The 25,299-nt window shown below is 42.5% G+C and overlaps 1 protein-coding gene and 1 long non-coding RNA gene across 2 annotated transcripts in view; one reads left to right on the forward strand and one right to left on the reverse strand.

Moving 5' to 3' along the window:
* Positions 1-2,059: 2,059 nt before the first annotated feature.
* Positions 2,060-16,477, forward strand: HMGA2 (high mobility group AT-hook 2). Its single transcript, XM_040637229.1, has 3 exons — positions 2,060-2,481; positions 5,137-5,223; positions 15,338-16,477. Exons 1-3 carry the CDS (start codon positions 2,371-2,373, stop codon positions 15,404-15,406), a joined length of 267 nt encoding a protein of 88 aa, XP_040493163.1. The 5' UTR covers positions 2,060-2,370; the 3' UTR covers positions 15,407-16,477.
* A 597-nt stretch (positions 16,478-17,074) lies between these two features.
* Positions 17,075-25,299, reverse strand: part of LOC103656843 — a 43,361-nt gene continuing 35,136 nt past the window's right edge. The window contains exon 2 of the long non-coding RNA XR_566709.2: positions 17,075-17,395. This is a non-coding gene — a long non-coding RNA (uncharacterized LOC103656843). The remainder of the gene's footprint in view (positions 17,396-25,299) is intronic.

Raw genomic sequence — 25,299 nt, forward strand, 5'->3', positions numbered from 1 at the left:
ACATGAAATTTCAGTCCCTTTGATGAAGATACCATCTTTCAGCCAAGTCCCGGCAGAAAACCTTTGGTTCCTGTTAGACCCCTCCCTCCCCAGTCAACTGCTGGGCTCCATCCGGAGGGAAGGAGGCTCTCCGTCTCCATCACAGCTAAGCGTTCCCAGACCCAGGAGAAACCCCGGGTTTCTGCAGGGCACTCAACGTGCAGCTAAGTGTCCCAGCTCTGCAAAGGGCAGCTGGAAATGGATTTAAAATGGCAACGCGGACCAATCAGCGCCGCCGCGCCGAAGCAGACATTTACACGCGCCTCCTCCACAGGCACGGCGGAACCTGGCTGTGCCTAACTCCCTGCTTAGGGCTGTAAAGTAGGCGTTTTTATTCCACGGTGGTCTGTATTTTGGGGAAGAAATTTTTTTTTTCCTCGGGTGAAAGTTTTTATTTTGGAATTGGTCCAAAATAATTTTGGGCGTGATGTGTGAAAATCTGAACCTAATTTTTTCGGAGTTTTTTGTTATTCAAGGATGAAAAGAGGTACATTTTTAAATGTACTCCACCTTTTTAAAACGGACTGTGGTCATTACAGTTTTCACATAACTCAGAAACAGCCCAAGCAATAAAATTAGGACTTGGCAGAAAGGGAGTTCCTAGGGAAAAGGTTAAACCAGGGTAAATTACAGAGAGAGTTGGACAGTTGGCGCAATTTTGTGTTAAGGAAGCTGTGGGGTTTCCCCAGGGGGGCAGCCCTTCTGCCCTGCGTTGGAACACGGGTGCGTAGCGCCAGCTCCGAGGTGGGGGAGACTTTGCTTCGCCTCTAGTCTTTCCCAGAGAAAAAAAGCTCAAAGAAGAGGCTGGCGCGCTCCGTGTGCATGTGTGCACATTGTTTGCACGTGTGCGTGTGTCCGCGAATGTGCATGCATGTGTGTGTGTTTACGTGTGTGCTTATGTATGTATGTGCCTGTGTGGATCTGAGTGCATGTGTGTGTGCGCGCGCGCTTCGGCTCGTGCAAGCTGTGATGAGGGTATTCCCAGGCAAAGCAAGGCTGCCGGGGGCCCGTTCCTACTCCTACTCAGTTCCTTCCCACTCACAAGGAACTAGAACTCTGCCGCGCGAGCAGCTAGACGCTTCCTGCAGAGTGCTGGCTCCGCGTCGAGGAGGTGCAGGTAAAGGCCAAGCCCCTAAACGCGGCTCTGGGGCGGTCACATTCCCGTGCCTTACTAGGACAACCGCCCAGGGGCGACCTCGGGCGGCAGGCGGGACGAGGCCGGCGGCGAGCCGTCCCGGGATCCCCGGCCTGTCCCTTTAACCCCGCCGCCGGGCGGGAGCACGTGAGCGGGGCTTCGGGTGGCACCCGGGCGCCGCCGCCGCCGCCGCCGAGGCAGTTGTATTTCGAACGCTGCCTCTGGCCCGCGGCCAGGCGCCTTGGCTCGGCGGTCCGCCTGGCCTCCCTCCTCCTCATACTTTTCCTCCTGCGCAGCCCCCTCCCCTTTATCCGCCCACGATTAGAGGTGGGCACTCCCCCCCCCAACCCCGCCGCCCCCTCCCCAAGCACACACACACTCTTCCCACTTGAATCCTGGGGCAGGAACTCAGAAAACTTCCAGCCCGGGCAGCGCGCGCTTGGTGCAGGACGCAGGAGCGAGCAGCCCGTCCCCCTCCGACTCTCCGGTGCCGCTGCCGCCTGCTCCCGCCACCCGAGGAGGCGCGGTGCCACCCACTGCTCCGTCCTTTGCCTGCGCTCAGTGCCCGACTCGATCCCGGCAGAATCTCCCCATCCTCCTTTTGCTTTCCGACTGCCCAAGGCGCTATTTGTTTTCTCTCTCTTTCTCTTTCTTGCTCTGCGAGCGCGGAGCGGGGGGGAAGAGGAGGAGGAATTCTTTCCCCGCCTAACATTTCAAGGGACACAATCCACTCCAAGTCTCTTCCATTTCCAAGCCGCTTCCGAAGTGCTACCGGTGACCGCAACTCCTGATCCCAAACCGAGAGGGGAGCCTCCCAACTTCAAACCCTCTTTTCGCTTTCCTTCGCTTTTCTCCTCCTCTCGCTACCTCCACCTCCACCGCCACCTCCACCTCCGGCACCCACCCACCGCTGCCGCCGCCACCAGCAGCGCCTCCTTCTCCTCCTCCTCCTCCCCTCTTCTCTCTTTTTGGCAGCCGCTGGACGTCCGGTGTTGATGGTGGCAGCGGCGGCAGCCTGAGCAGCAGCAGCCCTCGCAGCACGCCAGCTCTCGCCCACCCTGCCTCATTCCCCAGCCCTATCGCCCGATCTCCCGAAAGGTGCTGGGCACATTTGGGGCGGCGGAGGCGAAGCGGCTGCGGCGGCGGTAGCAGCGGCGGCGGCAGCGGTAGCGGCGACGGCGGCGGCGGGAGGCAGGATGAGCGCACGCGGTGAAGGCGCCGGGCAGCCGTCCACTTCAGCCCAGGGACAACCTGCCGCCCCGGCGCCTCAGAAGAGAGGACGCGGCCGACCCAGGAAGCAGCAGCAAGTCAGTACGCGGGCGGGGTGGGGGCGCCAGCCCACCTCCGCTCCCTCCGCGAGGGGCCCGCGACGCGCGGCGACCCGAGCGCGGGAGTCCAGTGGCGGCGGCCGCGGCGCGCTGCCGGCCGGCCGTGGGGGCGGGCTGCGGAGTCCTCGGCGCGAGTGCGCGGCTAAGCCCCGGGGCGCCCGCGCTCCTCGGGGCGGGGAGATGAGGCACGGCGGCAGGCGGCGGGAGGTGGGGTCGGGCGAAGCGCGTCCTCGGACTTTCGCTATTGTGCACGGCCCCGAGTGGCGCGATGTCTCCTCGCGACGAAGCGGCCGGGGTCCGACAACCCAGGGCTCGCCCGGCACTTTCCGGGCAGCTTTACAATTGCCGGGGGGCGGGGGGGGAAGGAGGTGCGGGGGGGGGAGGTGCAGGGGCGCAGGGGTGCTCCGGCGGGTCGGGGTTGGAGGGGCAGAAGTCCTGGGGGCCGGAGGCTGTTTCTCCCGCCAACCGGGGCTGCTCGCGGGCCGGGACTGGCGCGCCGCAGCCGCCCCCTTGGCGCCCTCCCCAAGTTCTCGGTGGCCCGAGACTCGCTCCCTCCCGACAAAGAACTCGTGGGCCCGCCCGGTCCTCTTAGAGCTCTTTAAATGCGGCGCGGCGGCCGCTCTGCCTGCCGCCGCCGCAGAGGTGTCCCAGGAAAGGGGCTACAGGGAAGCCTGGGTCCTCACGGGACGGGATTAACTCGTTTGGCCAAGGGCGCGGTGGAAAGTGGTGTCCGAGCGTGTGCACGGTAGCTAGGTCACTTCCTCGCCAGGCGCCCGGTGCCCCTTTCGCCCCTGGATCCCGCATCTCCGAGCTGTAGACATTGAAAGCACTTCTCCAGGGCGAGTGGCTGGGGATTGGGAGGGGACGATCGAGGGGCGCCCGGGACCCCGCGGAGTGGAGGGTTTTGTCTGCGGATGCAACCAATTAAGCGTGCAGCAGGCGCTTGCGGAGCTGCGCGCAGCGCCCAGGGCGGGGGGTTTTGTTCGCTGCAATTTCCAAGCCTCGGCGGGCAGGGCTGGAGCGGGACATGTCTATTGAGAACATTTAAACTCCGCTTCCGCGGGCTTTAAAACTTCTCCTGCTTTCCTTAGCCTTAAAGCGCTTCCTCCACGGCAAATAGGCCGATTAGAAAACAATCCTGGAGTCCCAAAGCTGCCCGAGAGCAAGGTGGGGGAAAATCGAACAATGTTTGCTTGCCAGAGCGTTGTAGAAAAGCTGAAAGGGTTGTACCTTTTTGAAATCATCAAAGGAAACAAGCCAATCTAGAGGCCCCCGAGTTTTCCCGCTCTGCCCAAGCGACACTTTAAACCGCGTTCGGATCCTGTTTTACACCTCCCAGGAAGTCTCTGCCCTTCCCCCCCGTTCTGGTTTCCCACCCGCCACCCAACTCTCTCTAACTCGAATTGCCCCCCACCTCCAAAAATGAATCCAAAAGAAATTGCAATGGGATCTGGAGGTGATTGGAGGTTTTACCTTGGAGTTAAGGCAGAGTTCACAAAGAAAGAAAACCGTGTCTCCGGTGTGTTTGCTCCGGATGTGCCCACTGGCGCTAGTGGTCCTGCAGAAGCTTTCAGGGAACCTTCCCCAGGTTCTCTAAAGAGGATGCGAATTTTCATTGAAGACTTCCATGCGTTTTAAGCTAATTAGTCTCATTTAATCACCGAATCTGAATGAAATGTAAATTGATGATTCACTGGATAAATATTTAGGATCTGGAATATTAATCATCGCATTCTCTTAACCACTTGAGTATTTACTACTTGGCATAGGAAGCATTTAAAGTTTTGCTAAACCTATTGATAGTTTCAATTTCTCCTTCCCAGACACTTCCGTTCTCCCTCATTTTTTCCCCTCTTTCAGTTTTCTGCAGTCTCCCCCCTGCTTTTGAGAAAAAAAGTTTTCTCAAAAGCAAGTTTTGGAGAAAATGTTGATTTTTATCAAAAGACATTAAAATTTAGGCTAGAGACCCTGCCTCCAACTCCAAAAGGAAGTGGAGAACTGAAGCAATTATCTAGATAATTCAAGCAAAACCTCCCACAACAGATTTACCATAATTATTTGGAAATTTTAGGGGGAATGGAGTTATTTTGAGTTGAAGATCTTGGATAATTGCTCCAATACTTCACTCAATGTGTTGATTGAGTCATAATTGACCTACAATGCAGATATACAGAGATGATTAAAAACCGTCTTTTTAACAGAGAAGATTGTTGAAATATTTATGATGTTAGCTTCATATTTCTGTTGTTTGAAATGCTAGTACAGTGGGTAGTAGCATTCCTGTAAAGTATTTATAAGTTGCCAAATGCATAACCATTCAAATTTTACACCTTAAAACTGTGTAACTTTCTTTCTAGAACATACAACCTTGTCAGCCTTTGTTACCTTTTTAGAGTTGAACCAGAATCTACTTTTCATATGCAAAATAGAATTTCCTTTTTGAACCCTTGGATTAAAAGTATAGTTATTTCCTCTTCTTGTAAACTCAGTATCATCATCATTGCATTTATGCTCCTACTGAATGTGTTCCAACAGTTCTTTTGAGCAGCACATGCAGAAACTCTAACTATAGAGTCAGGGTCAATTTCTTTCAGACATTCTTCCACAACAGCATTTTTTCCCCCCCACACTTAGGAGCCAACCGGTGAGCCCTCTCCTAAGAGACCCAGGGGAAGACCCAAAGGCAGCAAAAACAAGAGTCCCTCCAAAGCAGCTCAAAAGGTGAGATTTCTCAAGTTAAGTCCCCCCAACTTTCTCCATGACCACAGGAACTTCCCTGTAATTTTCCCGTTCTAGCTCCAAACCTAAGGATTTGTCCCAACTGGGTAACCCAAGACGCATTTCCTACCTTTACTATTTCTAAGCAAAGTAAGATTTCTAAGCATAATTGCTTAGCGTAGAAAGTTTATGAAGATGCTTCCAGTACTGTTCTTAAATAAACAATCACCGAATAATATGAAACTCAAAACCCGGGCTGGGAGGGTGAGGAGGGGGAGTGGAGAAAGACACGATTAAGATCTGCACCAGTTGTGAAAGAGTTAAAAATAAATCAAAACTCTAGGATTTGCTTGATGGCGATGTTTGCAATTTCCTTCAAAAAATAATAAAGACTGATTTACTTTGTGTTTATTTACATGATTATTGCAAAACCAAATCGTTCTATAAGTTTAAGTACTTTGCCAAATGATAATTAGAAGTAAATCCAATTATGGGATACTGGAAAAGAAGTTTCATGAATTTTACAGATTTTAACGTGATGATAAAGTATGCTGTTTGTGTACAATAAACCTGCAATACAATATATCATAATCTCTCAAAATGCCTTCCCATCAGGTGATACAGCAGTGTTCTAAATGGGACAATGAGAAGTTTTTTAAACATGGATTTGATTCATTTATTGTATATTTTGGGGCAGGGTAGAACCCATTCAAGTATTAGTTCCAGTGTTTTTATTTATAAATTTTAAATTGCGGTTTAAAGTAACTTCATGTTGGTTGTATTTGAGCTAGCAAAGAGGAAATATCTCAGGGTCAATGCATGTACAGAGAAGTGAAGGTGAATATAAAACTCACTTTTTAAAAAAGCTTTATAAAGCAAAAAAAAAAAAAAGTTCCTGCATTTGATTTGTAGGGTTGTATATGAGTTGAAAACGAAGGCTCAAAATTCAGAAGTAAGTTTTGGTGTACCTTTTAGTAGCTTTGAGCACATCACGTACAGTATTTGTTAAAAAGGACTCTAAGATCATCTTTGGGGACTGATGTTTTGTGTGGCTTTCTCTGTGACTGTGGGCACTAACCATGTTAGATGTGATAATGTTCAGTGTTGTAAACTTCCATAGCAACCAGTGATACATATAAAGTTGTTTAGGGAGTAACTATGAGTTCTTGTCTGTTTTATTTTAATCATGTTGAACAGAGCTGAAGTGAAGGAGCAGATTTCTAATGCATTTACATATCACTGCTTCACAGAGTGCAGATTCAACCGGGACCCACATTTAATCAATGATCTTTGAAGCAGGCTCTAAATTACCTGATCATTTAGAACTGACAGTCTATAATCTGATATATCTGATATGAATATTCCCGATTTGTTACATTTTTACCTGGCTTATGAAATAAGCTGAAAGGGGCTAATTTAACAAAGGAGTCTTTAAATTTCCATAAGTGTGGGATGTACCTAACTTAATTCTACTCTAATGAAATGGCAAAGGAATATCTTGGTAGGTAGCTAACAAACATTGAAACTCTGATGTAATTGCTCTGAAAAAATGCATCATTACAACATCTCCCAGGAAGAAATCCGTATATCTCATCATAAATAATTGATTTAAAATTTAAGGCAAAAAAAGGAAAATGAATCTTATCTTTCACATTTCACTGGATTACATTTTTTCGAATGAGTAAGGAGTTACTTCCATCACCTTCTCCTCATTTTGAAAAGTTTACCACTGACTAACAAAATCTTTATTGACACAAGGAAAGCTGAGACTTGTGTCTAATTTACTACCTAAAGCAAAATAACAAAAAAGCTGGTCTCCTCCCAAGTAAGGTTTGGTTTACTTCTAGCTGTTTTAGTAATAGGCATTTACAAATGATCCTACTAGGCTACTCATCCTTCTGATAATTCTTCATGTATATGTATACATTATTACAGCTTCTAAAACAGAAGTAGATTTTCTTCTTCCCCACAGAAATCTTCCCCTGAAATCTTCCATTCATCCAGGCAACATTATTTCACACAATTCTGGTATAAAAGTCCCTTCTTATAAAAATGAGTAAATATATTTGCCCGTAACACGACTGTTACATTTCTTCAGTTTTATAAATTACGCTTCATTTGGAGAAGATAATACTTTGCAAAATAATGAATGACATTGATGAATTGTTCATGGCGTGTGTAAACTGAAGGTATTCTCACTTTCAAATCAGTATTTGTTGAGTTTGCTACTACCCTATGTAAACATGATTATCAAACATAAATTTGTTTATCAAACATATATTGTGCTCTGACAAAACATGTTCATTAGGATTTTGAGAAGCAATCTTTTTTAGAAAAAGTTATATTGTTCATAACATGTAAGATAAACATACCCTGCTAGACTGACCAGAGTAGATATGAGAAGTCTCCTATGATTAATAAATTGGGTATTCTTGTGCAAACTGAGATTCACCAAGGAAAAATATAAAACAAAACTGGTAAGTATATAGGAGAACAGATCTCTCAAATTAGAAGAGATGCAACGTACACTGGGATCCTGATGATGTTGTGTGTTTAAAATTTCTTGCTGCTTGGAGTTTCTTTACTTACAAAGTTTGTGTTTGGACTCAGTAACTGGCCTTGGGGCATTTGAAAACAAAACTGCTTGTTGGAAAATTAGCAATGTGAAACTTGACAATGCACACTGAATGTTGCAGGACCGAGTGGACAACTACTAAATTAGCAATCACTTTAATTTCAGGCCATATTCAATATAAAATTGATTTGTGTAATATATAAAACAAACATTTATAAAAACACAATTTGTTCTTCTTGGAACTTTTGGAAGAGAAGGTAATGATTCTTCAAACTGCTTCTGTTCCATTATGACAGATTCCCATGGATGACCATTATGTAGCAATTCTAGTCATTCCTGAGAAGTCCAATCTGAGTGCTCAAAATTTGTCCCTGAATCAGCTTCATATTGCCATCTTAATAAAAGAAATCAGAATTTAATGTTTTCCTGAATAAATAATTTATTGGTGTGTGTGTGTGTGTGTGTGTGTGTCTTGACCTTGTAATTTATGACCTTGTAAGATATACCTGTGACCAGTTGTCTCTCAATTTCCTTTTTGTTTTGTTTTGTTTCCCTCTCGTGTTTGTGTTGGATGGAAATAATTTGTATTTTTGCGTTTTGCCTGTTTAGAGAAGAGAAAGATATTATCTCCTGGGTGTTTAGGGTTTTTGCTGTGGCTTTGTAATCATGAGAGAATACTGGAGGGGCTCTCAACCATTCCCCAGTGTTTAAGGTCACAAGTCAAGTTCATCTGTAAGCCTCAAGCCAATTCTCATTCAGATACTTTCAGGACAAAAACTTTTTTCTGAGATCGAATTAAATTTTAATAGAAGGAAAATGCATATAAAAAGATCTCAGGTGTGAGACAGCCCTACTTCAAAGTGTCATAGGTTTGCTTGAACTGCCTTTTGACTTTAGGTGGACTGATCAGAGCTAGAAAGCAAGGTGCAGAATGAAAATATCCTCTAGGTAAAGTATGTACACTTCAAGTAATGTGTTCGAGTAAACATTTGATCTGTATCTTCCATTTGCTTGTACAAAAAAAGTCTAGTATTGATTGGACCCTATAAAGGCAGATTTGTGCTTTTTCTGATTGCGTTCTTAGCAATGTCGTTGATTTTTCATTAATGATTAGCAACACCAAGCACAGGTATTTTACGATGAGAGAACATAGGTTTTAGTCATCATTTCAGAGAAATGTTAGAGCGTAGATGCTGAGTGAAGACGAGATTTTTTTCAGAATATAATAGGCCCCACTGAAGAAAGTAACCAAAGGCATCATTATAAGGTAAGTCACGGAAGAATGGGCTTTGGACGGTGTCATGCAGTTCCAGCCTGTGGTTTCTGTGACTACTATGATTTTGTTCGATTCCTGTGTGTTTGAATGGGCAGGTAATTTTCACTGGGCTTCAGGGCCCTATCTGAGTATTCACATGTATCCAGACCAGTGGAATTAAGTAAAAACCCAGGGGTTGTCTCCATTTTCTTGGTATTTTATGCTGATTTACCTAAGCAGTTGATCTTTTTCTTTTCCTTTTTTTTCCCCACTTCACTTTGCCAGGGAGGACCAAGCCTTAATGCATCAGTAAACTCTATCTGGTAATGCCTTTGACTCATCACAGATTATGATCCCAATAGGGACAATTCAAACACGTTTGGATTCTTTCACGAAGTCACTTTACTTCAAGGGACCCAGAGTCCTAATTTTCTGGAAGCTGTCATTCTTCTGAATTTATCATCCAGAGCTCCTCATTGCTTTGACTGACCCACAAGCCTGGCTCATTTTTACCTCAAAGTCCAACTAATCATTCTGCTAAGGAGATAGAACATACCAGACTGGTAGTCAATTGTTTTTCAGTTTTTTCTTGAGAATAGATGCAGGCTGAAGAGCATTTCATGTCCGTTAAGCCATTCCAACCTATCTTGTCTTGTCAGCTCACCCTCTGTGGTTTTCAGAGCTCACCTTGGAACCACTTAGCTTGGCACAAGGGTAGAACAATGAATTTCATATCCTAGATTCTAAAACTTCCAGTTATGAATTTTTGTTCTACTCAGGAGAAAAACGTTAAAAAGTGATTCTATTTTAGGCTATTGCTTTGTTCCCTGTTGCTTTAAGGCACTGGACTGTTTTGAATGGCATCTTCTGATTGATTCAGAGAAGAATGGTACAATTGCTGTCTTTTCCGCAGGGTGATGTAGGGGGCAGTTTGCTCAGAAGTTAACCCCTGCGAACTCTTGTATCATAGCTATTGATTCTTCTGATCACAAAAAAGGTAGAGTGATGGTTTAAAGGAGGAGAATCGTAAACTTTGTAAATAGCTCTTCCTGCCATTTTGGCCTTGGCTTTAAGTTAGTGTTTGTATAGGTGAAGATAGGCAGGTGTAAATAATGACATGAGAGTGGACAATAAGGGCTTCCTCGGGTAAAACGAGCATGAACTACAATGGCTGATGGAATTCACTTGTATTTCCTATTGTAAAATATGGAGTGATGGCAAATTTGCAACATCTTTTGAAGACTAAAAATGGTTGCACTTAAAATCTGGAACCCGACAGAGCTGGATTATCAAAAAAGCAAAATGAGAAACACTCAGTGCTTCTCCTGATCGATGAGACTAGTTGGTTTCGATGCCGGTGCACACTGATTTGCACTGTTCATATATTTAAAAGAACAACTGAAAGAAATAAAATGTAACTTTCTAGGCGTTGGATAGTTCATTCCATACGCTCTTCAATCTGCAGGTCTTAGTCTTAAAAACATGTCTGTAAAGATACATGAAAACAAAACAAGGTACTACGCCCACATATTTTTCTAGCTTTTTCTTTTTGGGGGGTCTGTGTGCAGAGGCACTGATTGATTTGGGGTGAGGGAATTCGGGCTTTCATGCATTATCACAGTACATATAAAATGTGATGAGAGCACTTAAAGAACAAAAATTAATAGCCATCTAAATTTGACCGAGAAGTCAGAAGTGGATAATTCTCTTGGTTTCCAATCTGAGCAATTGTCCGTGTCTTTATAGGAAACTCAGAAACATTTTACTTTTAATGAGTCATTTGATTTTCACCCTAGAAGTTTTTCTTTCCTTCCTTTCTTTCTTTCTTTCTTTCTTTCTTTCTTTCTTTCTTTCTTTCTTTCTTTCTTTTCTTCCAAATCTGCCCATGGCTCTTTAATTTTGTATGAAATATCTCCCAGAAGAACAGACCCTTCATTGCCTTGAAATCACATTGGGTCTCAGTTTCACTACTTATGAACGTGGGCAATTGGCTTAATCTCACCTTCGGTGAAACTGAGCAAGTAATAGCCGTCCTATTTAAGTAAGAAAATGCTCAGAAAAATCACTCAGAATTGGGAGTATTCTTCTTAACGGTAACATTTTAAGATATGGAGGGAGAGAACAAATTACATTTGAGTACCTACCACTTGCTGGAGCTTTTTCAGGCACTTTACATAGGTATTAGCTCCTTAATCCTCTGATGTAGATATTATGGTCTTCATTTCACAAATGAGAAAACTGATTGCAAGGTGTGAACTGTGACATGTCTAATGTTCAACTCTAGAACATGGTGGCACCTGGGCCTGAATTCAAATCTCACTCTAAAGCTTATGACCTTCCCACTACTGTGTGCTGTAAAATATTTGCTACACTGCAGGTTGTTATCTCCAGTAACCTGAAAGACAGGGTAGAAGGTAGGTTTCAAGAAACCCTTTGGAGAGAAGTTCTCTACAAACTTATAAAGGGATTGGAAATGGGTGCCTACTGCAGCCGATACCCCCAGACTTCTGGCCCCCCAAACCCACAGGGCTATGTCTTTGGAGATCAGAACACATCCAGTTTTCTTATTTGTTCAATGAAGGGGCTAGACAAAATGCTGTCTCAAGTTCCTGCCAACCTGGAGAATTCTGATGGCAAGAGGGAAATAAGACACACGTGATATAAACACCAGGGTTTCTCTCTTTGCTTCCTTCTTCGTTCAATAAGTGTGTGGCACGTCTTAGGCACCAGCCACTAATGTAAGCACTGTTCCCAAGCTTAAGAGTTACATTTGTTAGATGAATTTCCTTTTTCAATTATTATTATTATTATTATTATTTTTAGTGTGGAGTACATGTAAGAGCCTGGAGTACCAGACTTCTTAGAAAGGAAAAATTACATTTTCCACTTAACATTCTTCCCAACCCTCATGAACTTGCTTCTAAGCATATTATACAATTAAACATACAGTTCTGAATCTAAACCTTTTTTTTAAAAAAAAAGGCAAAATATGAAAAGCAAGGAATAAATAACACTTTTAACAAGATATGATGTGGTGGCTTCAAATATTCCTATAATCGTGTGGCCATAGTTTGAAATTTCAGTTTTTACAAATGCAGAATTCTCAGCCTCTTTCTGCACCCCCCACCCCTCCACCCCCATAAGCTGTAAATACTTAGAACAAGTTACTATCTCAATTATACGTGGGTTTGTAGGAGAGTCCCAAATTCCACTCTGGTGAAGGGAAACCAAATATATACTCCCACAGCATTGTATATGTTGATGTATTAAAAACAAAACAAACCCCTGAAATGATTTGTTTGTCTTCTATTGAAAAAATAATATTCTGAAGAGCATTAAACACAGGAAAAAAGTTAAAGCCAGTATTTTCCTCCATGTCAAAACCCTGGGTCTCTGCTGGTTTACAAACTAAAATCCTAACTTGTTTTGCAGCCTTTGTGAAGTTTGATCAGAATGATTAAATAATGTGGGTTTTAAAGAACAATGAAAGCCTCCCGGATGGACGCCACACAGCACAGCTAATGTGCTTCTAGATGTAGACTCCAATGAGGGTTTCAGTTTACATGGAACACTGGCCTGAAGACCAAGGAGCGAGTTTGCTTTTAACAAGTCCAAGTGATAATTGTGATAGTTTGCCCTTTAGCTAATGGTGCGAATTTTATTTTTGAATAGGCTTTTTGTCAATGAGATGCTCATTTTAAAGTCTTCTTATTTGCAGGGTTTTCTCTCTGTTGGAGAGATTTGCTTTCTCTGACTTTGAAACGCAGTGAAACCCTTTTAGAACACAACCTTCTCTTTAGCAGATTTTAGATACGCCCGGATCCCATCATGGCCCCTGAAACGTAGCAACCACCCCGAGAAAGCCTGGTGTGGCACTGTTCCTTTTGAAGGTCAATAGACCCCTCCTTTTAACGCCACCTACCATCCCTGTGCCCATTAGAAAGGATTTCTGTCTTCCATATTTGTGTAATTTACCACTGGGTAAACTGCAATCTCCCAGTTGATCCCAAAGATTGAATCAGACACCGCTTCTGTATTAGGCAATTTTGTTCTCCTCTAACTCACTCACTGTGTACTAGCCAAAGGGTTTCTTAAAAGCTTCATTCCAAAGGCGACAGAAGAGTGTAATGGAATATTTGCATTGACTGAACCTTCTTTGAGATTGGACTAACTTGAAGGAAAACTTTCCCTTGAAGAGTTCCATCTTGTTAGGAATGAAAGAGCATTGACTGAGCACCTCATTTATGGTGGGCACTTTGCTCCTCCCAGGAGGCATTATCTCCATTTCGCACACGAAACCGAATTAAGGTTTTCAAGGACCTGCCCAAAGTCCTAAAGCTAAAATGGCAGAGCAGGGTTTTGAATCCAAGCTTTCCAAAGTAGAGTCTGTGTTCCTCTTAAGACAACTCCCTCTCCCCAAGACAACACTCAGAAAGAGGGTGTGATTCACTGGTGTCCTCGCTTTCATTTAACTTAATTCATGCCCTTGTGACTAAAGGTGAGACAGTGTCTGTAACCCCTGACAATAAATGAGTCCTTTGTGGAGTCCATTCACAAGCAGTAAATGATTCACGGTGCCCAAACCTGACAGTTAGACCCAGCTCCAAAAGGCTCCCAGGTTTCCTTCTGTTCAGGGAAATTAGCTGAGTCAGCGACAATTTTAGTTGACTAAAATATCTCCGTATGGTAGCGAATGCACATATGCTAAGGGGAGGGGGGTAGTAGTGTTAGGAGGGGAGGAAGCCAGTCTTTAGAGGCCAACGGAACTGGGCTCAAACCTCAGCTCCCAGGGTGCCATGTAACGCCTTTGTGCGTGACCTTCTTCAACTATCTAAGACTTAGTTGTTCATCTGCAGAATAAGGAACTTGTAATACCTACCTGATTAGGCCATTGTAAAGACGAAAGATGAAGATAACACATGTGCTCAATAAATGTGAACTCACAGTATTATAATCATACAGAATTTGGGTTAATTCCTAGGACCTGATGGATAGTAATGCCAGTCAGGGAGATATTATTTGTGAGGAATCCTGTGGCTTATTTTGTGTCTGTCTATCTATCTTTTATCTATCCCCATCTATCTTTATAAGGCGATCTGAAGGGAGAAAGAGGTGAGTCTCATTTGGTAGTGTAGACCGTTGTAACAGGTAATCTTAGTATTACTGTTCCAAGTACCCACTGACTGCTAACTTAGGTAACGGGCACAATGCAAAACAAGTTGTGCTGGCTCAGTTCCCTGTATTACTGAGTTTATATGGCCTTGGGGTGATTCTCGCATATAGAAGAGTGTGTACTAACTTTTCTCTATTCTGAAAAATATAAACGTATGTTTTTATAGAAGATGTATGTCGTGTGTGTGTGTGTGCGTGTGTATGTGTGTTTTGGTGTATTTGGGGATTGAGTAGGAGTCATAAACAGGGAAATTACCTTATAGATTACGTTAACATTTGATTCAAAAGGCAAAACAACAGTGATACCAGAAAAATCTTGTATGAAGCAATAAAACAAACTCTCAAGGGGGTTAGAAATATATTCCTGTCAGGTCTGTGTTGAGTGAGGACTTATTGATAATAATACACATTTTTATTAATTACTATTTTTGGCACCCCTGTTTTCCATCACAGGGACAGACATAGATGATTTCTGTGAACTTTTTTTTTCTCTCTCTCTCTTTCTCTCTGCTTTAAATGAATTGATTGACACGTGATTGATTTTGGCAAGGAATAGGAAATTAACTATGTAGATGTGTGAAAATGTTTGGTTTTTTTGAATTAGAAAGCCTATGTATTCTTACTTTAGACTAACTTTTGATTAGCAGTGTACGTAGAAGTGCTTTGTAAGTTGTAAAGCAATATATCAATATTAATTTTTGTAACTTTAGTTGTGACATGGAAAGAAAATCATTTAAGAGACATGACTTTTCTTAAAATACTACTTTATATAATTACGGATATGTGAGAGTATGTTTTTTTATTACGGATAGAAATAAAAGCAAAATGCCTTATTAAAAGCATTTTCATGCATTTCAGAGGAGATCATTCCAGGGGAGTATTTGAGGGTGAGAGATGCATAGATATCTCTGTCCATCATGGAATGAAACACCCGGAAAAGAGGATCTACTCCAACATGGAGAAGAAGATAAGCCTTCATGCGGAAGGGGATTGTTAAAGCAATCTCCATACCTCATCGCAAACCAGAACATTCTAACTTGGAATGTGTCCCTCGGTGCAGCACTTATAAATAATGTCAGGTAGGAAACCATATGACTTCCTTTTTCATTTTTCAGAAAGCAGAAGCCACTGGAGAAAAACGGCCAAGAGGCAGACCTAGGAAATGGGTGAGTAATCAGATATAATTTCTGGGCTCTCTCTCTCTCTCTCTTTTTTTTTTTTTTTTTTGGTAACGAAAATTTTCTGGTTTTCGTTTTTTAGGTGAAAATTGCTTTTATTTTCTCAATTACATGTATTTCTGACTTCTGGTTCTCTGAGTCTTTGAAAGGGTTAAGGCAAGCGCCGAATTATCACCGCCCTTTACCATTAGGCTCCACGAGTTTACTCACAATGCTTTTCTTTCCTGGGAGTGACTCCTCTTTCTATCTCTTATCAACATGAAAAGAGTCTCCACTCTTCCTTCCAGCCGGGGTAACAATGAGATGACTTGTTCGGTGGGTTGAGTAACTAAGGTTAAAGGGTATTATGAAACCTTGGAAGTTGATTACAAATGGTGATAAAATTCAGATGAAATGTGCACTAGATAACTTTGTAACGTTTTCTTTCTTTCTTTCTTTTTTTTTTGTTTCCTTCATGGCTTTGCTTTGGACACATCTCATTTTCGAGGTGGCTTGTGTTTTTCCTTTTTTTACATTGGCTTTTTAAGGAAACCAGGTCTTTAGTCCCCAGATCTCTTTGCTTCCCTCAGTGGGTATTCCTGCGTACTGACATTAGCGACCGTGGCTTCTAGGCAGGTGCCCTTGATCCCACAAGCACCCAGATCCTGTAGCTCTTTCAGGCCAGAAATCCAGTGATCACTGAAGAGCTTCCCTAATTTTACCCCTTCAACATTGTTCCCTTCTCTGCTACACTGCCCATGTTCTTTTGGTCTGTCTTTCCCACAGACAGAGGAGGAAACTCTTAAAAATGAATAAAGCCATTTCCCGAGAAAGATAAAGGCATCAGAGTCTATACGAGCTATCCTCTGCCCTGGGAGGCTTTCCTTTTCTCTTTTCCCTGATTTATTCTTATGCTTCATCCTTTTTAAGTGTCTTTGCAGCTATGCTGGATTATATTTTCCTGTTGGTATGCCATTCCTTTCTCCTCTAGAGCTCTACATCACTTTCTATTTATACTGTGGTATTGCCTTTCATTTAATGTATTCATCTTGTATTTTTTTTTCCTCTGCTCAACATGTGTTGGGATTAGATTTCTTAGCACAAGGAAATGGGGATGATCTTTAGATTAAAAACATCTCAGCGTTGCAATGTAACCTTAAAGTAAGAGCATTTCATTCAACCTCTGGTCGATACATGAGTTCTCTCCAAAAGTACCCACCAGGTGGTAATCATCTGGACTGCTTGAGATCCTTAGTGTTAAGGAGCTCACTACCTCTTAAGGCTGCCTCTTCCTTCTTGGAAAGCTCTGAACATTAGAAAATTCTTCTATCTGCCACCCCGTATCTTCCGCTCACCGTCCCTACGCCTTCTTCCTGGGAATATACAGAGTAATTGTTCTCACTTTTACTCATGATACTCCTTCAAATATTTGAAGACAATTAACACATACCCTTTGTTGTCTTTTCTAGTCTGAATACCTTCAATCCTTTCATTTTTTTCTTCCCCTAAAGGAACATTCTTGTTATTCTCTCCTGAGTATGTTTGTTTTTTAATCGTTTGAAATATGTCACCCAGACTAAAGTATCATGTTCCAAGTGTGGGCTCCACAACCCGTGGGTTTATCACCTTTCTTGTTGTACATATGGTTCCAGTTATCTATTAGTGATTAATCAACCACCCCAAAACTTAATGTTTAAAAAAAAAGCCATTTTATTATGCTCCTGGATTCTTGGGGTCAGGAATATGGACAGGGCACCGCAGAAAGGCTCGTCTCTGCTTCCAGATGTCTGGGGCCTCAGCGAGAGGACGCAAGCAGCTGGGGGGCACTCTGGTACTAGGAGTCTACCGTCTGGAGGTTTCTTCACTCACGGGACTGGAGCTTTTGCAAGATGGGCTTGAAGGCTCGGTGTATGTGGGAGTGTCCACGGGAGCACCCAGACACATGGCGTTTCCAGCTTGGTGGTCTCAGGGTAGATGGTCAGCCTTCTGACGTATACTCAAGGCTCCCAGAGTGTTCTGGCAAATTGAGGATAAATCTGCTTAGTCTCAGAAGTCAAAAAGTGCTGTTTCCATCATACACTAGTGAGCTAGTGTTGACTAAGTTGGTATTGGCCTACATGTAAATACAGGTCTGCCAGTTCCTAAGCATGAGAACTTTGAGAGCACAGACCTGTACAAACTTTCTAAAATGAACATAATAGAAAATGGTGAGTTCTTTGAAGTCTTGAGATTAATGTTGCTAAAATGAAATAAATCGTAAGCAAAGACAATGAACGTTAACGGGCACAATAGCTTCCATCAAGTGTGGCCCCTCTTGTGTCCCCCAGCTTCATGGAGAGAAAATTGACATACACCATTGTGGAGACCGAAGGAATACAAAGCGCGGATTTGATACTTACGTATTGCAAAATGATTACTGCAGTAACATTTGTTAAGGCCTCTGTCACCTCACATAATTACCATTTCTTTTTTTGTGGTGAGACCATTGAAGATCTACTCTCTAAACAACGTTCAAGCATATAGTACAGTGTTGTTACCTAAAATCAGCATGCTAGATCTCTAGACTTTATAACTGAAAGTTTGTATCCTTTGACCAACATTTCCTCACTTCTCCCACCCTCCACTCCAGGCCACCACCATTCCACTCTCTGTTTCTGTAAGTCTAGGTTTTTTAGATTCCACCTACAAGTGAGATCATACAGTATTTGTCTTCCTCTGTCTGACTTATTTCACTAAGCATAATGCCCTCAGGTCCCATCCATGCCAATGGCCAAATTTCCTGCTTTCTCATGGTTGAACAGTATTCCATCCTATATATATATTGTGCGTGTGTGACACACACACACACACACACACACACACACACCACATCTCCTTAAACATTCATCTGTACATGGACACTTAGATTCTTTCCATAGCTTGCCTCTTAGCTGGTCTTTCTACCTCGTATTGTTCTACCGTTGGGATATCCTATAATGTTCACCAGTAATATCTGTAGATTATAGTCACGTCATTGCTCTGAAACTTGCTAAGGTGGCACAGCTAGCCACTGAATTAATTACAAGCTGCTCTAGCACTTTCAAGGTCCCACAGTTCCCACCCACCTATCTTTACGGCTTTATTTCCCACCACTCATCTTTACATAGACAATGTTTCAGCCAAGGACCTATGTGCCTTCTTTTCTTTCTTGATGGAGTCTTACTCATTGGAGGGAGATATGGATTCCAGGCATCTGATCTTTATGCTGGAGAAGAAGCCCACGAGAAGCAACCACCATGGAAGCCCTTGCTTTCTGGGAGTCACAGGGTCGTCCTCATTGACTGGGGTGATGTCTAATTTTTACTGGCTGTGAGAATGGAAAATATTGTGTAGTGAACTGTTACAGCTCCCTCACTTGGTCCCCAAAGAAGAGCTGTTCTACTTAGAAGAGGAAATAAAAGGAAATTGTGTATTTTTTCTAGACAGTGTGTTTCCTCTTTGCTTGTATATATTCTGTTGGGTAGAGTCCGCAACCAGTCACGGCCAGGCGTTCGGTTCAGTGGCATTCTTTTCTGGAAAGCTTGAACTAAAGAAATAAATTATTGCATTTTCCATAGGAAATGGGCTTGTGCTTCATAGTAAGTTCAGTTCTTTCCAGCAGTGTCGTTCACTGATTTCCTTGTATTAGAAATGTATTTTTGAACTGACTTGATTTACTAGGTACATGGCCTAAAAGCCAAATTGCTACCCTTTATTCTTCTGCGCTGTTTTGTTTTGTTTTAAAGTTCCTTCACTTTTAAAAAGATGTCCTATAAATCTTACAATGTCATGTAACAGGCCTGGAAAAAAATATCTGCAGTGTGACCCTCTCATCCGATGTGATTGGAATCGGCAGTTGGTAGGATACTCAGGAGTTGACTAACCAAAAGTACGTGTGTAGACGTAGAGGAGAAACTTGCATTAGTCTTGCTTCAGCAAGGGACGGACCATTGGCTAATCCAGTGAGTATATTAGCTGGATTTTGATTAAGCGCACTTTTATTCTTTCCTTTACTCTGCTTGTGCCCCCTCCAAACCCCCTGAGTTTGAATTAGATTTTGGATCTATTACTTTAATGAGCTAGTCTGGACTTCTACTTTAAAAATTTTTTTTTGGTGTGGAGGAGATGAGGGGTGTAAAGGAAGGAGAGAGAAGTGGGACCTAGATTTTCCTCCTGGTCTTATAGTTGGGAGCTCAGGATCTGGATTCAGACGGCTTGGGTTCAAATTCTGGCCCATCACTTGACTAATTATGGAATCTGGAGCAGATCTGGTTTCCTTATCTCTAAAAAGGTGGAAAGAGCAACACATTTTTCATAGTTGTTAGGTAGATACCTTTTTCATACATAGAATTGTTGTGGGGATTAAATAAGATCAAGCGTGCAAAGGGCTTAATAAAAGGCATAGCACATTCGAGCACTCAAATAACGTTAGATAATACGATTAATACCACATTTAATTCTTCATTTTCATGTAGTTACCACCAACAGCCTAAGCCCTACTTACTCACAGCTACCAGTAGTCACACGCACGGAGGGAGGTGACCGTCAGGCATCACACCAGCCAAGCACCCTTGGTGGTATCATTATGTCTTTAATGTATCTAGGCTTAGTATCATCAAACTTAAGAACTGCTTATAAATAATCCTAAAGTACATTTTGAATCTATTTTCAGTTAAGGGGAAAATTGTGCATAGCAGTTTCTAAGCCTCTCTTCTAATTGTAGAGTTTTGGTGTCATGCGTTGTTCATCAGTCTGAAAAGTGTGCTTCCTCCTGTGTGTCTCAATATGCACGTCCAGAGACGTGCTGGTTTCTTGGAACCTCCGTAGAATTCCATTAGTCCTTCTGCCAGTTGAGATGAGGCATTTAATATTTGCCTTTCTCAGTTTTTGCCTGGGAAGCGAGCTCATCACAGAACAGATTTTGTGATGGAAACTATTTGGAAGAAGTTTTAGAGAATGGAGCGAAGTCTCAAGAAGATGCGAACCTGGAAGATGAAACGCTCCATCCAGATGTTGCTTAGGGAAGTGACTAGTGCTTCTGGAGGGGAAAGAAAAAAAGCAAGGACAGAATAATAAAGAGTAAAGCAGTGGGAACAAAGATGTTTGTAGGTGTTTTGTTTTCAGAATACCTTTATGAGAAAGGAAACAGGACACAAGGGAAGTATACCCCCAATATGAATTCATGGTTTGTAAAGAGAAAACACCAACCAACCAATCAACCAGCCAACACTCTGGAGGTACTGAGATTGACCTAGAAATTGAACCAAGGACGAGTTGCTAAAGCTGGACTTTGAAAAGGTCACTAAGGAAGCCCAGCTGTTTTGGGGGAGGGGTTGTTCATTCTCTTTATTTGGGAATGGGGTGTGTGCAGTGCACTGATTTAAAAATATGCATTTCCATTGCATCTCTTTTGGGGAGGCAGTTGTCTTTTCAGAGCTTGTGATGCACAGGAAAGTGATGTGATTTCAGCTGTTAGTCAGACATGTGAGGATTCTAGAGAGGCCACAAAGGCTTTTTGTTTTTTCAAGTTTGAAGACATCTAGAAACTTCAGCGATGATGTGAAGATCAAGTACAGGAAATTAAATCAGCCTAAAACCTATTACAAACTAGATTGATTAAAACTCTTTGGATTTCTTCTAAAGATCCCAAGCATTAGTGTATTGAGGAACCTGGAAATCTGATGTGGAAGCTCAAACATTAGGTTTTCATTTCCATGACTTTTCCCCTCCAGATGTTTGTTCCCCCCCCCTTTTTTTTTAACTTTCAGCCATTTGTAATTTAACACTTGCTTTTTTAAACTGAAGTATAACTTTGATGTTTAGAAAGAAATATCCAATAATGCATATTGCAGATAATTGTAACTTTTTATGGGAGTCGGAGGGGAGGAAGTGACTTTGATATAACATCAAGAGCTGCTAATGGAGTGTGCGGAGGGAAAACCATTTTCCCTTAGAAATTTGTAGTAATAACATGCGTTAAAAAGTGGAGATATTCCCCCAAAAGCACATGGTTCTTTGCTATATGTTCAGTAACTTACATAGGAGTCTTCTGATGCATATAATGTGTTGAAAATTGGTAAGCTGTGTTTTCTGAAACCATCTCCTTTGCCGTATTTTCTGATAAAAATGGAGTGCTTTGTAAACTCTAATAGAACTCTGTGGGGAAAAAGTGATTTCACTTTATTTTCTCTTTGAATAGCTTACTACAAAATTTACTAAAATAACTCTTTAAAAATGCAAAATTAAATATGAAAGTACTAAGAAATAAATCATACTCTGAAGGCAAGAATTAGATTTGATCATTCATATTTTGATTCAAGATTAATCTCCTTTTTTATTTGTTTAAATATTGAAATGCTATTCTTAATTAGTCTGTTAAACGAAGTCTTTAAAAAAGAGGTCGATAACCTGCCCTATTTTGCCGTCCGGCTCAGTTTGGCATGGCCAACTTTACCAAATCCTGTCTGTTCAGGACCGTACAGCTGTTGACCCCCGGGTCTGCCACTCAGGTGACGTTGTCACAGTTCCGCAAACACCATGGGGTCTATAATCAAAGAAGAACATATTTTTGTCCCACTGGATTGAGTGACAAATTATAGATAGGAGGTAGTTCTGATAAATGTCCTATTTCTCCACACAAAATAATCAGCTCAATAAAATCTTGTCTAAGACAGTTACCTCCATTCACTCTAATTAAATGTCAGGTGTTATGGAATTCAAAGAATATGAAATTATACGACTGGAAAGGTACTTAAGACTTTATCCATACCACCAGACGCATATTTACATATGCTTACCCACAACTGAGTATTTATGGATGGCAGTATGTATTTCTAAAATATTGGAAATTCTCACGATGTATATAAATACAATTAACATGCTCTCTCTCTATGTATGTGTGTGTATGTATATAGTTTTTACTAGGCAACATAGGTCAAACTGTTCCATATTTCAAGAAAACATTTGTGTTCTGTTTTTAAAGGTGGTATCTGCATTTATTTTAAGTTTTTTTTTTTAAGTCCAGGAATTCCTTATTCTAAACTCTTCAATATTTGACACAAATATTTAACCGTTTTTGGCCAAAGTTCAATTTAATGGCGTTTCATCGAGCCTACTGTCTCTACTATGGACTGAAATCAGGACTTCTGTGTGTTGATGAGCGGGAGATAATAGGCAGGTTGCTCAGTTTACCCATGCTTTTTCTCCTGGTGAAGTACCTGACAGGAACATTCTATCTGTAGCTAATGGCTCTCAAGCACCGAGGGCTGGAAAACACAAGAAACTCCATTGCTGCAGCCGGCTCTGTTAGCCGGGACTGATTACTGAGCTTGTAGGTGACCCAGCCTCCTGTCTCCTTCTTTGCTTTGTTTTCCCAGCTCCCCCTGCTGCCTGCCCTTTGGCCATTTCACTACTCATTAGCACCTCCGCCAGATGGGGGGCAGGGCCAGAAACAGGGGGTCAACTCTGGTAAAAGACTTGGTGGGGAAAGAGGCGGGGAGTAATGACAGACATAAAGTTTTCAGATTGTCTGTCGATTTGATAGACCCAGGCTACACAGACTCTATCCTCAGGGGTAATCTAATGTAGCCACGACCCCAAAATTAGTTTTTCACTCATTCTTTATTCATTCTTATAATAAATGTGATTTTAGAAGTATGGTGTCTTTTTTAGGATGCTATGGGAAGCAGAGGCCTCTTTTTTCATATTTCCTCAGCATTGACGAGTGGCTGCAAATCAGACTTGGTTTAACAGGCTTTTGCACCCTGTTCACATTCAGAAGAATGGCATTAAATCTACTCTTACATGAGACTCAGGTTGTGGAATGATAGTTGTTTAAATTCAGGTGGGGGGAGATTGCCTTATGATGCTCAAAGAGTCCTGTTTGAGTGTGAAAAGCTCATAGAGCTAATCCCGGCTGTAGGACCAAGGGAGGCCTTGTCATTACTTTGTGCTGTGGTTTCAACGCACTCACCCAGGAAATGCACTTTGAGCGTCTCTTTGAACGAAATATCCTGCAGAAGGCTAAGCATGTAAGACGGACAGCACAGACTTGCAAAAAAAAAATGCTTGGACACCTGTTTCTGTTTTTGTTCTTAGAGGGGGTGGGGGAGAAGGGAGAGGGAGAGAGAGAAAACCTTAAGCGGGCTCCATACAGCACCGAGCCCAGCGCAGGGCTCAATCTCATGACCCTGAGATCATGACCTGAGCCCAAATCAAGAGTCGGACGCTTAACCTGACTGTTTTGGACACTGTTTTAGTTCACTTACTTGTTTGTTTACTTCTGTCTTGTTTGGCTGGACCACGTAAACCCTAAGGCTACAATGGCGAGACCATTTGATTTTGCACTTATCCATTTATCTGAACATTTTACTAAAGTCTTCTGACGTACTATGGTTAGGGACTATGGATCAAGCCCTGTGCTAGGTCCTGGGGTTATGGAGGCCAACAGTATAGATGGGGGTTGCTTTGGGGGCACTTACAGTCTGGGGAACCAAAAGGAAAACCTTTTGACAGCCCCGTCGATTATCCCTCCGTGCTTTGGAGCCCGTGAAGCTAAATTAAATTCCGGTTTTCAAGTATTTTGAGCTCCCGGAATTTAACAGTCCTTCCATAGAAATGATTGTGTTGCTTTCCAAATCCTAAGGACACTCAGTGTCATTATTTGTATATAGCTATACATATAATCTAGGAATTAATTGTACAAGTGGGCCTGAGTTTACATTCTCTCGTTATCACCACAGTGAACATCCAGGCTAATAGCAAATGTAAACATATTTGATCTATCAAAATAGTGAGTCAAATTTTATCTGGTTAGTATAGGTTTAAACAGATAGGTATTAAATTGCCAGATACTGGCTCCAAGAAGGAGGGTTTGAAAGGGAATTAGAAAGATCAGGATAATTCTGTCGGGCCACTGCCTCAACATACGTTGCTCTAATTTTTTTCTCCTTGTTCGTGCTGATAATTTGTTTATCAGATGACTTTAAGCGATTAATTGTATACCTTAATATTTCTGAGTAGTGCTACCCTTTGTATTTAAAAATGAGCTCTTGAAAGTGCAAAGCATATCATATTTATCCTTTTACCCTTAGCACCTAGGACCTAGGTGGATATTCAGCCAATTTTTAGGAGCTCAGACTGCCTGCGTTCAGTTAACAGCTTAGCAAGGCAAGTTGCTTGTTGTCACCAGCTCTGATCTTCTTGTGTGTAAAACAAGAAGTTTTAGTGTTCATTTCATAGGATTATTTTGTATGAATTCAATGAGAAGCCACCAAAAATCTTTATTCACTGTGTGGCATGCAGTCAGCAGATCACGGTTGTTGATGTTAGCACAGTGTCGGGCCCCTAGCAGGACTTAATAAATGTTGGCTGAATAGAATAACAGTATTTCTTTACTGTGTATAAAGCAGGGTCTTTGAACGTTTGTTTTCCAGTATGAATGTGCATTTGAATCGCATGCTTTGTCTTTTTTTTTTTTTTAAAGATTTAATTTATTTATTTGACAGAGATAGAGACAGCCAGTGAGAGAGGGAACACAAGCAGGGGGAGTGGGAGAGGACGAAGCAGGCTCATAGCGGAGGAGCCTGATGTGGGGCTCGATCCCAGAACGCCGGGATCACGCCCTGAGCCGAAGGCAGACGCTCAACCGCTGTGCCACCCAGGCGCCCCTGTCTTTTTTTTTTTTTTAATCTGAAGATTTGTATTTTCAAAGAGGCTCCAAAGGGGTTAAAAGTACACACCATAGGCATCAAGGCAGTGTTTGTAATAATTTCAAATTCCAGCTTGTGCCTTTCCACTGAAGAAGTAAGCTGGGAACCACTATCACCCAGGCCCGATACAGACTTTGAATGCCTTGCCCTATATTCATCTTTCCATTCCCTCACTCCTGGAAATAGCGTTCT

The sequence above is a fragment of the Ursus maritimus genome, unplaced genomic scaffold (assembly GCF_017311325.1).
Source record: "Ursus maritimus isolate PB19 unplaced genomic scaffold, ASM1731132v1 scaffold_21, whole genome shotgun sequence".
Taxonomy (NCBI): Eukaryota; Metazoa; Chordata; class Mammalia; order Carnivora; family Ursidae; genus Ursus; species Ursus maritimus.

Coding starts and splice junctions, on each gene's coding strand:
- HMGA2 (XM_040637229.1), top strand. CDS start 2,371: ATGAGCGCACGCGGTGAAGGCGCCGGGCAGCCGTCCACTTCAGCCCAG. Junction 2,482..5,136: donor GACCCAGGAAGCAGCAGCAA/GTCAGTACGCGG, acceptor CCCCACACTTAG/GAGCCAACCGGTGAGCCCTC. Junction 5,224..15,337: donor CCTCCAAAGCAGCTCAAAAG/GTGAGATTTCTC, acceptor TTCATTTTTCAG/AAAGCAGAAGCCACTGGAGA.